At 46.0% G+C, this 17,283-nt stretch overlaps 1 protein-coding gene across 1 annotated transcript in view; it reads right to left on the bottom strand.

Moving 5' to 3' along the window:
- Positions 1-17,283, bottom strand: part of LOC109933920 (nesprin-1-like) — a 197,004-nt gene that overhangs the window by 12,551 nt on the left and 167,170 nt on the right. The window contains exons 55-64 of the mRNA XM_048600919.1: positions 16,881-17,024; positions 14,650-14,814; positions 13,436-13,753; positions 10,450-10,641; positions 8,116-8,286; positions 6,157-6,483; positions 3,781-3,947; positions 3,239-3,314; positions 2,264-2,416; positions 1,275-1,442 (exon numbers count right to left, since the gene is read on the bottom strand). Of these exons, the coding sequence (XP_048456876.1) occupies positions 1,275-1,442; positions 2,264-2,416; positions 3,239-3,314; positions 3,781-3,947; positions 6,157-6,483; positions 8,116-8,286; positions 10,450-10,641; positions 13,436-13,753; positions 14,650-14,814; positions 16,881-17,024 (1,881 nt within the window). The remainder of the gene's footprint in view (positions 1-1,274; positions 1,443-2,263; positions 2,417-3,238; positions 3,315-3,780; positions 3,948-6,156; positions 6,484-8,115; positions 8,287-10,449; positions 10,642-13,435; positions 13,754-14,649; positions 14,815-16,880; positions 17,025-17,283) is intronic.

Raw genomic sequence — 17,283 nt, 5'->3', positions numbered from 1 at the left:
GCCTTCATCCTCTATACCAGCCAAGTCTTTGCAAGATTGAGTCTTGAATTCTTTTAGCCTCACTGGCACTCCAGTGAATCTGCATCACACTCCTTCCAAAGCCAACACTTCCACCTTGAAGCAGGGTGGGGAGCTCACTTTGTCTGGAAAGTTAGCTCAGGGTTTCTGCTGTGGGCCAAACAACCCCACTATCCACTGAAACAAAACTCCTGAGGATGCCATCCTGCAGTAGGCAATGCACTCCACCCCCAAGGCTAACTCTGCCAGAGTTCATAAGGTCAAGCCAGGAGGATATGGCATTGGCAGGAAGTGCAGGTTGGCACAGAGCCTCTGCCACTTGCCTGCCCAGACCTCGCCGATGGAGCTCACCTCCCTCCAGGCCCTTCTTTGCAGGTCGTCACTTGTCACTTCCGGCCTTCACAGAGGGAAATCCTGTGAGGGACAACAGGGGTTTCCGTACCTTTAACAAGCTCAGTCAGAATATTTCTCCCAGTCTCCCACCCTCTCTTAATTTCAGGTGCGACTGTCAGAGCTCCCAAAGATCCAGTAAGCAGGGGATTGCTTGGAAAGTGCAAGAGCCTGACCCTTCTGGCATTGCACACCTACGCAGCTTTTCCCATTTAACAGGAAGCCGGTACGTCACCGTGAAGGATCAGGACAAACATTCTCGAAGCAAGCGGAGGGTAAATCAAGGGGGACCTTCTGAAATGCCAATTATGTTGACAGGCTGTGAGACAAGGATAAATATAGTCAAGGCTTATAATCCTTTCAGCACAGGAGGTTAAGGGGTAATGTAACTGAGATGTTTAAGGATCAGATCAGGTAAAAATACAGAGAAAGATTGACAGCAAACTGGACAGGCAGATAGTGATACAGATAGGTGCTACCTCGACTGGTGGAGGGGTCCAGATAAAGGGGTCTAAGTTAAACTGAGAGTTATGGCATTCAGGGTTGATATTAGAATGCACATCTTCACTCAAAATATTACAACTTCTGGAATTGTCTTCCAGTGGAGTTGCTGAGGCGGTATTTGGAGTTTTCCAGACTGAGATCAGTACAGTTTTAAGGATGAGGGTATTCAAGGATATGGTACAGAGGTGGGTGGGGAATGGATTCGAAGTGTTTGTTAGCCTTGTCCCAGAGGCCCAACAACTGGCATGTCTTCCTATATTCTGATGGGCTGCCATTGTGAATGGGGGCAAGCCCACAGTCTCGATCTTGAGTGTTTCCTGAGGAGAAAAGCGGTTTGTTCAAATCGTATCATTGCTGTGCACCTTGTGCCTCGCCAGATGCTGAGTTGCCATCTCCAGGTTAGTGCTCTGGGTGGTGTCAGGTAACACTAGCCTGGTGGAGATCTGCAGCAGCCATTTCTCCACCTCTTGCAGGTTACTGTTATAATCCTCATGCTCCCTCACCTTCTCTTCCAGATTCTGGACACACACCTTGGAAAGAAACAATAATGAAACATTGGGTTTGCAGGAGCCCAGCAAGTCTGTACATTTTACTTATGTTTGCCCTTGAGATGGCAGCACCGTTGGCAAGGTTGCTCTCTTGCTGACCTGACATGGTGGTGATGCAACTGAGGGCATTGGTAACCACTTCAGATGACAATTAAGAGTTAACTACATCAATATGGACTGGAGTCTCACATATGCCCCTCAGGTCTCACAGAATCACAGAATCCATACAGTGTGGAAACAGGCCCTTCAACCCAACAAGTCCACAATGACTCTTAATGCATCCCACCCAGACCCATCCCCCTATAACCCACCTAGTCTATACATCCCTGGACACTATGGGGCAATTTAGCACAGCCAATCCACCTAGCCTGCACGTCTTTGGACTGTGGGAGGAATCCAGAGCACCCAGAGGAAACCCACGCGGACACGGGGAGAATGTACAAACTCCACACAGACAGTCACCTGAGGCTGGAATCGAACCCAGGTCCCTCGTGCTCTGAGGCAGCAGTGCTAACCACTGAGCCACCATGCTGCCCCTTCTGTTCTGTGTGTGTGGTCAGGCGGGGGGAGGTGGAATGTAGCCCTTTCTCTGGGCTGTTTCCCCACTGTTTGTTTCCCGACCATGCCCAGGACTGGTGTTTACCCTCATACCTTATCCTGACCCCTCAATGTTTTTCCTGACTCAGAACCTTACCCTGACTTTTCTGCCCTTAACCTCATGGTGGGTTAATCCCAGTTCCTATTCCCTGACCCTGGAGCCCTCACCTTGGCTCAGGGACCCACCCTGACCCTCAGGACCTTACCATCACCGTGGAGCACAGCTCCTGGTAATCTGACTGCAGCCTCTTCAGATTGTCGCTGACTGCAGGGTCGTGAATGAGCTCGAACACAGCCTGGCCCTTCTCGATCACCAACTTTATCCCTGGCTCATGAGACACGATGGTTTGCTGGATGGCCTGAGGCAAATAGGAGAAGTTAGGTATTCACTCTACATGCTGTTACTCTGCAAAAACTCATGTATTACAATGAGTTATTGTCAATCGTAGACTGCAAAGGGAGAACTGTTTTGATGATTATAAGACCGAGTAGATAGGATATTTGGCAGGATGGAGTTTGGAGTGAGGCAGGATACCAGAGATTAGCCTAGGGTTTATTTATGTGATCTGTTTTAAACTTTAACATGCTCAGACTAAAGTACTCCATATATTCGAACCTCTGCTACAGAATCTTGTCCATCGTTCAAACGCTTTCACTGCATCAAGTCTTCAGCTGTCTATCTCCCTGATTCTCTTTTTGAAACCCTGTTCTACCATTGCTTCTTAAAATCTAAACCCTGACCAAAGATCTGCTCATGTGGTTTGATGTCAAAGTTTGCCTAAAATTGCTCCAGTGAATGGCTTTTGGTGTGTTGCACTTACATTAAAGGCGTTACATAAATGCAAGCTGTCCTGCCATCTCTGGGCCCTTGTGCTTAGATCCAAGTGAGGCAGAAGAATGAAAATCCAACTGCTGCAACAAAATCTGCAGGAATTGAAAAGCCCCAGCACGGGCAGCTTGATAGGACGTCCATGCTACAATCTGCAGAGCTAGCGCAGGATACACTTAGTTCACGAGACATCGGGGGATGGTTCTGATATTTGGTTCGGTCTACACAAGACTGTTTTGGACCAAACTGCAGACCAGATCTCACCAAAGGCAAGGACTGTATTTATGAGCCATTGCTGGTTGCCCTGAGAATGTTTGCTTCTCTCAGAGGCAATCACTGGATTCTGACATACATTGACAGAACTAGATGAGAAGATAACAGAGCAGGGGCCAAAGGCTTGATCGGACGGATGGGTTTTAGGGAGCACCCTAAAGGAGGATAGAGCTGGAGGCAAAAGCCAGGAATTCCAGGTTAAATCTGAAAACACAGCCATCATTGGTGGGGAGTGTAAGAAATGGAGGATGGACAAGATTCTAAATGCCTGTCCAAAACATTGGGAATGTGTTTGACATACCTGAGTCTGAGCCTGCAATGGCACACATATATAGAATCCCTGCAGTGTGGAAACAGGCCCTTTGGCCCAATAAGTCCACACTGACCCTCAGAGCATCCCATCCAGACCCATCCCCCACTAATCTACACACCCCTGAACAGTACAGGCAATTTAGCATGGCCAATCCACCTACCCTGCACATCTTTGGACTGTGGGAGGAAACCAGAGCACCCGGAGGAAACCCACGCAGACACAGGGAGAATGTGCAAACTCTACACAGACAGTTGCCTGAGGGTGGAATCGAACCCAGGTCCCTGGCACTGTGAAGCAGCAGTGCTAACCACTGAGCCACCGTGCTGAAGAATGCAGGATTAGATAAGCCATCGAATGGCACACTCAGCTTTCCCATCTCTGTGCAGTGCTCAGAGTCAGCTCCCAGCATGAAAGGGAGAATCTCCTCGATCTGCCAACCATAATGGAACAGTTTGCCGAAACGGATCTTCTCCCGCTGACAAACATTCCAAAACAATTTTAAAAAAAACCCACACGCCCCGTGATATTCTGTCGATTCATTCGCTCAGCACGGATGGACAGAGAAAATGTGTGTCCTATCCTCGGTGTCACACCTTAGAAAGGATAACGAGGATTTGCTGAGCTTGGCTGGGATGGTACTGGCAATGGGAGATTTCAATTATATTGGCCGGGGGTGGGCAAAATAGAGGAGTTGAGATTGTAGTAAGAAATTTAATGAAAAACGTAATGACAATTTTGAGGGTATTTAATCAAGTAAATAAGTATAAATTGTTTCCACACTTTGTACAGGTCAACTATGAGCTAACTGATTGGCAGAACAGACTAGACAGGCAAAGTGGACCATTCCTTTTCTTACTTTCCACTGATAGGAAGGTTCTTAAACTCGAGCTTTGAGAAAGCTGGCAAAAAAGCCTCGTGCAAAAACGAGGATTTTTTTTTTTAATATAGTGAGTTGTTGGTATCTAGAATGCCCTACCTAGGATGTAATTGTAACTTTCAATTGTAACTGGATGTGTAAACAAAAAATAACAAGACAGCAGTCTAGCGAGAAAACAGGGGTGTGAGATTGACTGGATTTCTCTTTCAAAGAACCAGTAAAGGCACAAATGGGCCCTCTTTCTGCGTGTTCGGGTTCTACTCTATAAATCCGGTCTGGCAGCAGTCTGACGTGTATAACATGACAAAATAAAAACAGAAATTACAACGAGACTGTCTGCTAAAGTTGGAACTTAAGCTGCTGGAGGCAAATTATTGGCCTGATTGGTAGACTGGCTGAGCAGAAGGAGACAGAGGTGTAATTCTAATTAGATGAATAGGACTTGTGATGTTCTGCGTGGATTTGTGACAAGCCTCTAATATTCACTGCATTTATTAATAAGTGAGGTGATGGGATAGAGAGACGTGTATCTAAAATTTGCCAATAGCAACAATTACCTCATTGGTGTCTGTGGGTCCATGCTGTCACGTGGTCAGGGCGAGTAGCCAAGGTCTTTTCCCCCAGGGTAGGGGAGTCCAAAACTAGAGGGCATAGGTTTAAGGTGAGAGGGGTAAGATTTAAAAGGGACCTTAGGGGCAACTTCTCCATGCAGAGCATGGTGCGTGTATGGAAGGAGCTGCCAGAGGAGTTAGTAGAGGCTGGTACAACTACAACATTTAAAAAACATCTGGATGGGTATATGAATAGAAAGGGTTCAGAGGGATATGGGCTAAATGCTGGCAAATGGGACTAGATTAATTTATGATATCTGGTCAGCATGGACGAGTTGGACTGAAGGGTCTGTTTCTGTGTTGTACATCTCTGTGACCCTATGACAGAATGTGATTGACATTGTTCCAACAGTGGCTGCATTCCTCTAACATGGTCCGGAGGTCACAAAAGGTGCAACACAAACATACCCTTCTTTATCCTGTACTAAGTTTGACTATTTGTATTGTCACCTAGCCCCTCAGACTGGGTGACCTCTTCACAGAACACCTCTGTTCAGCCCACAAGTGTGACCCTGAGCTTCCTGTCATTTTAACTCTCCATCTTGCTTCACCTCTGACCTCTCTGTCCACAGCCTGCTGTAATGTTCCAGTGAAGCTCAATGCAAACTCGAGGAACAGCACCTCACCTTTTGACTTGGCTAAAGCCTTCTACATTCAATATTGAGTTCAACAATTTTAGATCTAGCCTGTGCCTCCACTTTTAGTGCATTTTTTTTTGCTGGTTTATTTATTTCCTTTGTCCTTCTGCATTGGGATGGCTCCTTTCCACCAACCACACCTCATCTGGCCGCATCTTTCGTTTCACACCTACACCCACCTCTCGCTTCCGTTGGCTAATCCACCTCCTGGCCTCCAATCCTATCATAAAATTTCCCTCACCCCCACCATCCCCCTTCTATACAGCCATAAGACACAGAAGCAGAAGCAGGCCATTCAGCCCGTCGAGTTTGCTCTACCATTCCATGAGATCATGGCTGATCTGAAATTCCTCAACTCGCCATCCTCTCCACTTTTCTCCAATTAGAACCAATCACATTTCTGTCTTTCCTCTATTCTGATGAAAACTCATCGAACTGAAATGTGAACTTTCTCCGACAAGCCTGCCAGACCTGCTGAGTATTTCTAGCGTTTCCTGTTTCTGCTTCAGATTTCCTGCAGTATTCTGCTTATGGTGCTACTTTCTCCGTTTCCATTACCTTGTACTTTGCCAGCTGGGCCTTCTTCTCAAACAGTTCCACTTTGGGGTCCACTGGGATCTGCAAGATGGCCTGATACTCTGCCAACCACTTGGTCTGGCTCTGGTATTTGTCCAGGAACTCCTTCGTGAGGTACAGACATTTCTCCAGATTGCTATGCTCCCTCCTAATGGAGCTGGTCAACTCATTCAGTTGGCCAATATGGCTGTCCATAGATTCCCGCAGACCTTGTGCCTCTGGACCCTCCAGATACTCCATAGCTCTCTCACTCTTCTCAAGGATCATCTTCAGTAAGCTGTTCCCCATGTCAATATCATCGTGCAGTGTCTGGAAATTAAAACAGTATCTCTCAAAGGCAAAAAGGCTATGGCAGGAGACTAAAATAGTCCACAGTAGTGGTCAGCTAAACTCCAACATAATGGACAACTCCATGGATTCCGTTAAGAGTTGTCAAACATGTATTCTTTACTAAACAGAGATGTTTGGATCAAAGGGGCTGATTGATGTTAATCAAAGGGTCTCACATCTTCAAGTGGAAATGAAGAAGCAGAGAGGACAGATGGAGTGAAAACTATGCCCAGTGTGGACATCCCTGCATGAGCTCAGGATGGTACTGAGCCATAGGTGTTTGCTCCACACATCAGGGTTTTCTGATCTCTGTTAAAGCAACACATGTTCTCCTCACAGCCCAGTATTAATCCCAAAACTCATCCCACTGCCCATTCTCTGCTCAGCTCCCTCCCCACTGCCTCACCCTCTCCATACAGCTATGGGTTTCAATCCCAAAGCTTACCCCACCTCACCCCACCCCACCCCCACTAACTCATTCTCTCCCCACTGTTTCATCACCTCCTGATAGCTGTGTATGATCCCTAAGCTTATCTCACTACCCTATTCACTTCCATTATCTTCCCATTTTTCTCTCCATTGTCCCATTCTCTCCTCGTAACCATGCACTGGTCCCAAAACACAATCCACTATCCCACTCTAAACCCCACTGCCCCATTCTCTCCCCACCTCTCCTAATAGCTGTGTATTGATTCCAGAACATATCCCATTGTCCCATTCTCCCCCACTGCCCCAGTCTCTCCCCACCTCTCTCCCTACTGCCCAGTTTGCTTCTCACATCCATGTATCAATCTCCCTGCCACATTCTCTCCTCATAGTCCTGTATCAAGGCCAAAATATATCTCCTCAGCCCTCCCTGTGGCCAGTATCAACCCACAGCCCATTTCTCTCTCCACATTATCCTGTATTCCCCCATGCCCAAAACACCTCCTATTACCCATTCTCTCCTCTTAGGTACAAGGCATAAAACTCACTACACTGTCCTGCTCATTTCTCTAAAACCTCTTCCCCTTTAACTCACTAACAAACTCCAAATTATTCCCCCTCATCTCACTTTCTCCCACAGCCTTGTGGGAGCAGCCTGCTTGATTGGCACATCCACAAATATCCATTCCCTCCAGCACTGACGCTCAGTAGCAGCAGGGTGTATTAACTACAAGATGCATTGCAGAAATTCACCAAAGATCCTCAGACAGCACCTTCCAAACCCACAATCCCTTCCATCTAGAAGGACAAGGGCAGCAGACTTATGGGTACACCAACACCTTCAAGTTCCCCTCCAAGCCACTCACCATCCTGACTTGGAAATATCTCACCGTTCCTTCACTGTCATTGGGTCAAAATCCTGGAATTCCCTCCCTGATGGCTTGTGGGTCAACCCACAGCAGGTGGACTGCAGTGATTCAAGAAGGCAACTCACCACCACATTCTCAAAGGCAACTAGGGATGGGCAATAAATGCAATGCCCTCAAATGAATAAATAAAAAGAAAATTCCCAATGTGTGCTTGTGAAATGTAGAGCTCTTGTAGCAGTAATGTATAGTATCCACCTCGTTCATCAGCCCATATGGAGGAGTCCAAGGTGCACGCACACAGTTCCTCTGCTCTTACCTCAAATTTTTTAATCTTGTTTTCCATGGCGATCTTGTCCACCACATTCAAAGCCACAGCCATGTTTCTAAAGTTCTTTTGGGTGGCACGGAGCCAGTCTGTGTAGGTACCCAGTGCCGAGTCAGCTTCTTCCAAAGCTCTCAGTTCCTCTTTCAGCAATTTGGTCTGGTCCTGCAAGAAAAGACAGATTGCCCAGTGCAGGATGGAACGCACCATCCAGAACATTCAGGGGCTTGGTGCCTCACGACAGTGACACTGCAATCTCAAACTGCTTGTGCTAATCCCTATTGTTATGACATGGCACTCTCATCGCCACGTCCAGGGCTCAAGCCCCACTTTATCACCGTATCCCAGACTGACACTCTCAGAAGGCAAGCAGCACTGGCAATGGTGCCAGAATTCAAATGAGATGCCAGACCGATAGCCCGGCTACCCTCTCAGGTCAATATAAAAGATCCCGTGGCTGTATTCAGAAGATGAGCAATGCCTTGAGCAATAATTAATCCTCAATTACCAGTGAAAAGTAGAGGATGGGACCATTATCACATTGCTGATTGTGGGGCTTGGTTGTGTGTAGATTAGCAGTCACGTTTCCCTACTTTTCAACACAAATCAAAATCATTGACTTTGAGGCACGTTAGGGACACCATAAATTTGTGAAAGGTGCTTGATAAATGCAAGTCCTTTCCATTATTTGTACTCTGCAGTATATACACTCACACAGACTAAGTTCAAAATCAAAAATTGGAAGAAAATGAACTGGGTTCTTGACACTGAAGCGGACAACTCTTTTCAAATGGCAAAAGAATTGGGCCACTTCTCTCTGACCCAGGAGTAAACCAAACGCAGTGAACCAGGGGTGAGACACAACAAGGTGTAGAGCTGGATGAACACAGCAGGCCAAGCAGCATCAGAGGAGCAGGAAAGCTGATGTTTCGGGTCTAGACCCTTCTGTGACACAGGTTCCCAATCTTCAGTCAAGCTGGAGTGAACTACCACACGCCTACAGTGGGCATCCTCTCTCTCACTGAAGAGCAATTCTAGACATGGTCTGCACTTGAAGGAGCAGATCAGTCTGCGTGAGGTCAGTCCACTGAGAGTGAAATACTTGTTAGCAAATGACAGCAGTTTCTCATGGCCCATAATGTGCTTTTAAACACATTTACATCTGCTAAGATGCTAATAATTTTCACATTAATTTGGAGGGACCATATCCTGTGGATGAGTTTTGAAGAGAGTTGGAAACTCACAGCTATAGACCCATACCATATTTGTTCCATCAAATACTGTTCCCTCCAGTATGAGTTCTCCTCTTTAGCTTTGCTCTCCCTGGGTTTAATTTCCTCTAGATTTTTGTTGCCTTAGGTTTGGAATTGCAGTATACTGGTCTGTCTGGTTTTGGTCCCTCCCAAGTTGTGGACTTCCCACTCTGAGATTTGAATTCCCCATAACTTGTTGACTTTCAAATTTTGGTTTCACTGGGCAAGCATAGCCCAAACATTTACCCAGACTGAGGTAGGGAATACCCTCAGCATTCATCTCTTGGGGTACTGTCTCACATCTCTGTCCATGGGGACCTGATCATAAAATGTTCTAAATTAGAAACAGTTTATTCAGTCCATCTGTAGTGGTACCTTCTCCATATAAGTCATACACAGTCTAATCCCACTTTCCATCTCATTCCCCAATTCACTTTAATAACCTACACAGTCTGATCCCACTGTCCATCTCACTCCCCATTCCCTTTAAAATCCTATTTAGTCTAATCCCACTCTCCATCTCAATCCCTGTTCCCTCTAATGTACTACTTAGTCTAATCCCACTGTCCATCTCACTCCCTGCACCCTTTCACATCAAATCAGTCTAATCCCACTCTCCTGCTTCTCCAATGACTATTCCTCTTTCTCAAGCTATTAACATCCTTTTAAAACAATGTACAGGGTCTACTGCAATAAAATCGTGTCAGGGAATTCTAAATTCTAATTGTCGTCGGTGTAAAGGAACATTTCTCTTCGCTTCCCTTTATTTAATTTGTCTCTGCCCTGACAGTCGACCCTCTTAACGTCCCCTGTAGACCAATGGATACTTAGCCATAATCTTTCTCAATGCTGAAGAACCTGTTTCAAGTCACCCCTTAGCCATCTCAAAAAAGATGACCATGACTATATGTTTTCACCCCTGTAAAACTTCACTGCATTGACAAAGGTACAGTGATCAGTGAAAGTACAGAAACTTTCAAAATGTAAATGATCTTTAACTACACAATATATTCCACTAGAAGCTTGAGTGCCCAGTTGCCAGTTTGGCACAGACTTGATTCATTGAGCTACATACCACCACATGAAGCAGAATGCCCTGGTATCGGGCAGCGAGATGGGTAGCTTGACTTCCCACACTGCTGTTGATGTGACTCTCCTCCAGCACTTGATGAGCAAGCAACCCAACACTTTCCACTTCATCCTTCCGAGCAAGGATTTCCTCGTTCCATTTCTGATACGGCAGAAGAGAAAGTGAATCGTCCGCACACTGTCATTTAAATGTAACTAATAACAGTGTCCAGTCACTGAAAGGGGGACAAAATATCATTTATACCGTCCAAACCATTCTGCAAAATGGAGCACTATCTCCAACTTGTGCACAGATTATTAGTTACACAAGGTTTTTATTAACAATCAAAAGCCTGAGTGACTGAAGCTTTGCTGTAGTTATCCAAAAACTTATGGCATGGTGGCTTACAGGGTGGCTTGGTGGCTCAGTGGTTAGCAATGCTGCCTCACAGCACCACGGACCCAGGTTCAATTCCAGCCTCAAGACTGTCTGTGTAGAGTTTGCACGTTCTCCCTGTGTCTGCATGGGTTCCCTCTGGGCACTCCAGTTGCCTTCCATATCACAAAGATACATAGGTTAGGTGGGTTGGCTATGGGAAATACAGGGTTGGTGGTGGGTCTGGGTGAGATGCTCTTCAGAGGGTTGGTATGGACTGAATGGCCCGCTTCCACACTGTAAGGATTCTATGCTACAGATAGAATCTGTAGTTGTTTGAGCTAGCTTCCATTAAGTTAAAATAAGGTACACTTTGTGATAGCCTTAACAACAGAGTCAGACAGGAGAACTCTTTTGGAAGTCTACTTAGAGAAGGATCACTATTAGCAGGAGATGTGTGTATTATAATTCAGCAAGCAACATCATTTGAACTAAATAATTAGGAACAATTAAAGAAACAAAAATGGAACGTTGGCCTTTATCTTAAGCAGATTGGAATCCAAAGGGCCAGAGGACATGTATGTTACATAACGATCTGGTTGTCTCCCATTAGGAAATGTGCAGATTCAACATAATGATGTTGGGATGAAAGGGTTAAATTATGAGGACAGGTTTTATTCACGAGAATTATATTCCACTAACTAGAGAATATTAAGGAATGATTTTATCGAGGTGTTTCGGATGATAAAAGGATTTGAAAGTGTGAACAGGCTGGATAGGGTTCAGAAGAGATTTACCAGGAATTGAGGGTTTGACTTATAAGGAGAGGCTGGGATGTATAGGAGGATGAGGGGTGATATTATAGAGGTTTATAAAATCACCAAGTGTATAGATAAGGTGAACAACAGGTGTCTTTTCCCTAGGATGGAGATTTTAAAGATGGGGGCATATTTTTAAGGTAAGAGGAAAAAGATTTATAAAAGACATGAGGGGGCAATTTTTTTTACACAGATGTAGTTTGTTTGCAGAATGAACTTCCAGAGAAAGTGGTGGATCTGGGTACAGTTACGATGTTTAAAAGGTGTATGGATAAGTACATGAATAAGAAATGTTTGAAGGGATATGGGTCAAGTACAGGCAGGTGGGATTATGGTTGGCACGGACTGGTTGGACCAAAGTGTCTGCTTCTGTGCTGTATGATACTATGACTTTATGTCAAAGGAATATAAGATTTCACATTTAACACAGGTCATTCAGGATACAGTGCTTCAGGTAAAGGGGAGTGTAAAAATAGAAGCTTGTCCCCCAAAAATTATTGAGGCTGTGTCAGTACAAAGTTTCAAAATGTCAGACAAATATATATTTGTTAGTAAAACAAGGAACAATAAAGAAAAAGGAAAGGCTAGACAGGGCTAGGCTTGTACCCTGTGAAGTTCAGAACAATCAGAGATGACTTACTTGAACCATATAAGGTCCCGAGGTGATTTGGCCACATGGATGTCAAAAGATGTTTCCTCTTGTGGGAGAAACTAGATATAGGGGGTCATAATTTAAAAATAAGGGGGTGCCCATTCAAGACAGAGATCAGAGAATAATTTTTCCCTCAGACAGTCTTTGGAATTCCTTTCTTGAAAGGGCAGCCGATGCAGAATCTTTAAATATTTTCAGGGCAGAAGTAGATAGATCCGTCATTGTCAAGAGGATGAAAGATTATCAAGATATGCAGAAATGTAGAGGATCAGATCAGAGCCAACTCTTTTTCCTTGTTCATTTGTACATCACAAGGATAGAAAAAGCAGTAAGATATATGGAATCGAGGTAGTTTTCTTTTTAATTTGTTCACAAGAAGTGGATGTCAATAGCTAGGCCAGCCTGATTGACAAAAAAATACATATAACTGTGGATGCTGGAAAAACTCAGCATGTCTGGCAACTCAGCATGTTAACAGAGTTAACATTTCGGGTCCAGTGACTGAAGCAGGGTCACTGGACCCAAAATGCAAGCTCTACTTTCTCTTCACAGATGCTGCCAGACCTGCTGAGCTTTTCCAGCAATTTCTGATTTTAACTAGAGGACAGTTAGGAGTCAACCACATTGCTGTGGGTCTGGAGTCACATGTAGGCCAGGCTAAGTAAGGATGGCAGATTTCCATCCCTAAAGGGCATGTAGTGAGAAGCAGATGGTCTCTTATGATTAATTGACAACAGCTTCATGGTTGCCATTAGGTCAACTCTTTATCTTAGATTTTATTGAATTTAAACTTCAACATCTGTCATGGTTGAGATTTGAACCTCTATCCCCAGAACACTGGCCTCAGTTTCCTGGATTGCTAGTCCAGTGACGTTACCACAACCTCCCACAGTGGGGTTACAACTCAGATCAGCCAAGGTTAAAATTGGAATGGATCAGAGGGACTGAATGGCCGACTCTTGTTCCTAAGTCCAATCTTCAACACTATTTCATCCTCAGATAATATTCTTGTGCAGGTTGAATGTTCACAGCAGCTGGATTAGTCAATCAGACAGCTTCAGTCACTGTGTAATAATGTAAGGAATGGGCTGATGGAGTATACAGTGTTGTAGGGTAACGTGGAGATCTCTGTTTGCACTGCACACACCTGTAACTGCTGTAGCTGAGTCTGCTTTGTGTCTCGGTCAGACTTTCTCCCCGTCCGGAAGTTAACTTTGCCCTCGAGGTCAGAGAGCCACACGTCCACCTGCTGGAACATCTCCTCCAGCTTCCTGAGCGTGCTCAGGGTGGCAATGACCTTCTCTTTTGTCTCAGCCAGCCTCCGCTGGTACAGGTGCCAGTCCCGTTGCGCAGATTCAAGAATGCGATCCTCCATGTAGGTAGACCCGGACAGGGTCATCTTCTCCTGGCTCTGAAGAACTGCACTCATTAAAGCCTGGCCTTCAGTGCAGTGCCTCTCCAAGTCCTGAGAAACAAAATTATGACATGATGCTGGATTAGTACAATGTAAGGCATCTCCTTGGGATGTATTCCTGAAGTGAACTGCATGACCTATACTACGTACAATGTAATATCAGGCTTGGGGTGAAGGTAAAACTCTCACCCTGAATTCTGAAGGCCATGGGTTCAAGCCCTGCTCCAGAATCCTCACCATCCCCGCAAGGCTTCAATGTAAAACCACGAGGGCACTGAAATGTCAGAGCGCCATCTTTCCCTGAGGCCCACTGTACCCTTGCAGGTGCCAGTATAAGGACATTCACACTGTTTTTGAGGAGGAGCAGGCACACCGTCCCGGCTAATAATTGGTCCCTGAACCAACATCACTAGAACATTTAGTTGTTATTCATTCTCAGGATGTGGGTTACACCTGGCATTTTGTTGCCCACCTGGAGAAGTGCCCTGGAGAAGGTGCCAGTGAGCTACATGGCCTCCAGTACTGGTCCCTCCTGCGCTGAGCTCCCGGGTTCGAGCGTGGCAGCGATTTCCAAAACCGGAACGGTGGGCACAGAGTCGGGAAGCCGATCAGCGTGTGCAGACCCTCAGAGCGATCTGTGCAGCCGCACGGTTTACGGGGAAATGTCGGTGGCAGCGCTGCCATGAGCTATGGCACTGTTGCACGTTGGGATGGCAAGCGGCTCTGAGGGGAAGTTGCAAGACGTGGAGATGTCCCTGCTGCTCTGGTCTTTCTAGCTGGAAGAGGTCATGGTTCCGGAAGGTGCTGGTGAAGCACCATTCACAGTATAGCTGTTGTGTGGTTCTCACCTTAAAGCAGTGTCTACGCTTCAAAGGAAGCACATCAGTGACAGTGAAGAACTCTGGGAGGTGCTGAGGCTGTGGAAGACGCGGCACGTTCCTTCTTACCTCTAGGTCTCGGAGCATGCTTTCAAGGGTCTCGACGTCATTCCCCAGGTGGGAGCAGCAGCAGAGATTCTCCTTCTCCTGCTCCAGCCATTCCTCAAACGATTTCAGACCCTGCTGATACTCCTGGTGCAGCAGAAGCAGTTCTTCAGCCTTCCTGGTGCCCTCCTGGAAACCAAAGGGAACACAGTCTCATCTCCACATTGTAGGGAAAACAGCAGAATTATTCAGTCAGTGTCACTCTCGGAGTGCAAGATGGGGAAGGATGGTGAAGGTGGACGCTCAGGGAAGTCAACAAGCAAACTGTGTCAATCATGGAGGAGCAGCAGTCGATGAAGGAGCCAGTGTTCGTTGTTAAATGGAAGGGGTGATCAAGAGGAGGGTTACAGATATCTCCTGTAAATAAATAGGCAAAGACAGGGATGCACTAAAGGTAGGGCCAGCAGCCAGAGGAATCATGGCAGAAGGCCACGGCCTTTCAACCTTAGTACAGCGACAGTCTGAAAACGTTACAGACCCTCCAAGCCTGTATGCTTGCTGTTCAAGGAGTACAGTAAACTTCATGTGCATTACAACTGTATTGAACTAACTCAGGGCGCAACATGCCCTGCAGAGGAAATTACTGCACTTTCTGTAAGGTCCAACTGAAATGTTTTAGAATGTACGATTGGATATTTTGTAAATAAAGTATTTTCTTTTTGGGAATAAAAATAGGATGGGGCAGGAACTGGAGCAGGCCTCTCATTCATCCAAACCTGCTCTGATCTTCAAATCACATCGGGACGAAGCTGCACCTCAACCCTGTTTACCCATTTTGGATTGCCTATCGTTTTGAAATCCCAACCAAATGAACTCTGTCTCGGTTTCTAAAGTTTCCACTGAGCCTAAGCTTTTGAAGAAAAACAGTTCCCGAGTCCTCTAGTCGTTAGCTTGAAGAAATGGCATCACCCCCAGTGGTCTGGCTCTAATTTTAAGGTTATGTCCCCTTTGGTTGTAGACTCCCCCAGCAGGAGGAATAGCTTTTTCTCTCTCTCTCGCTCTCTACCTCTCTCTCTATCTCCCTTTCTCTCTCCATCTCTCTTCTCCCTTTATCTCTCTGTGTGCCTTATGAACGCTTTAATCATCATTAATGTCTCAATTATATCAACTCTTTAATCTAGTGTCTTCAGGGAATACAGTCTATGAGGCCTGTCCTCATAATTTAACCCGTTCGTCCATTGGTAGAATTCTACTGAGTCTGCACTGCACTCTGTTCCAGGTCAATATATTCTCCCTGAGAAATTATTCTCATAACCGAATGTAGTGCTATAAATACATGTAACCAGAGTTCTGTATAGATGCAAGGTAACTTCCACCCACTTCTTCAAGCTGTTTTGAGAGAAAGGCAATCCGCCCATTTGCATCTGATTTGTTTTTTGTCCCTGACAACTACCTTTTTAATAGTCTCTGTTCATGGACCCCTAAGTCACTCTGGTCCTCCACAGTTCCTAGCTCCACACCATCTGGAAGATGTTCTGCTTTTATCTTCACCTTACACTTTGTCGCACTGAAATCCATCTGCCTTAGCTCTGCCTTTTCAAATGATCCATGCACATCCCCTTGCAGATTTTTGCTCCCATCTGCCCTGTTTAATATGCCACCTACATCCATACAATATCAAGGCATCCAGTTGACATTCCTGCCACCTCTTATTCCATACAGACCACAAATAACTCCAGCAGCAGGTATTAGACAATACAGGATTGCACCAACAGATTATAGATGTGAAGTATCAATAGATGCTTTTGGCAGTTGTCCCACAAGGGTAGCATTCTGCCCTGGACAAATACTGGTATAAGTCTCACTCCACAGCTTTAAGCTCACGGGCTTGGCAGACATTCCAGTGTAACATTGGGGGTCGGGGGGGCGCCTGCACTGTCACACTATCATCCTTATGATGGGCCATTAAGCCATCGCCCTGTCTGCAGTCGGAGGTTGATGTAAAGAACTCCCGAGGCACTATCTCAATGTAAATAGGCAAAGGGATTCTCCCTGAAGGGGAACTGGGTAATCTATAACCTTACAGCAACATGGTCTGATGGCCAGGTTGGCACCTGTGGGATCCTGCTGTGCGCAATTTGGCAATGTGGCTATGCTTCAAAAAGTATTCCAGCAGGTTTTGTTCTGAATGGCTTTACAACGCTGTTCATTTGTTTGTTTTCCTTTTTTTATTGGTCCCTTTCTGTGTCGCTTACCTTGGCCTTTTCACTCAGATTACCGAACCTTTCCTGGAGTTCCTGTAGCTCCAAGCGGGTGACGTAGTGCTGGGCCATGCTCTCGCCTTTAGCCTGGATCGTCTCCAACAGGCGGCTGTGACTCAGAGTATCTTCGTACAGTAACTGTAACAGGAGATATCACACTTGGCTGCTTGTACAGAAGGGAAACCCGCTGCCCAATGCACTCATGCATCTGTCGCAACAAAATTTACCACTGACTTTCCACCGCCGGGGGGGCTGGGGAGGGGGGAGTGCAGGGGTACGCTGGAGCTGGGGGGAAGGCCTGAGGTGAGGCTGCATGGAGGGGGTGGAGGGGCTGAGGTTGGGATCGGGGGAAGGGATGACGGAGTAAGGTGGGGATGTATGGAGGGGGTAGAGGGGG

This window comes from Rhincodon typus, chromosome 9 (assembly GCF_021869965.1).
Source record: "Rhincodon typus isolate 14 chromosome 9, sRhiTyp1.1, whole genome shotgun sequence".
Lineage (NCBI taxonomy): Eukaryota > Metazoa > Chordata > Chondrichthyes > Orectolobiformes > Rhincodontidae > Rhincodon > Rhincodon typus.
Note: the sequence above shows the minus strand (reverse complement) of the source record. Positions and strands in the feature narration are given on the sequence as shown.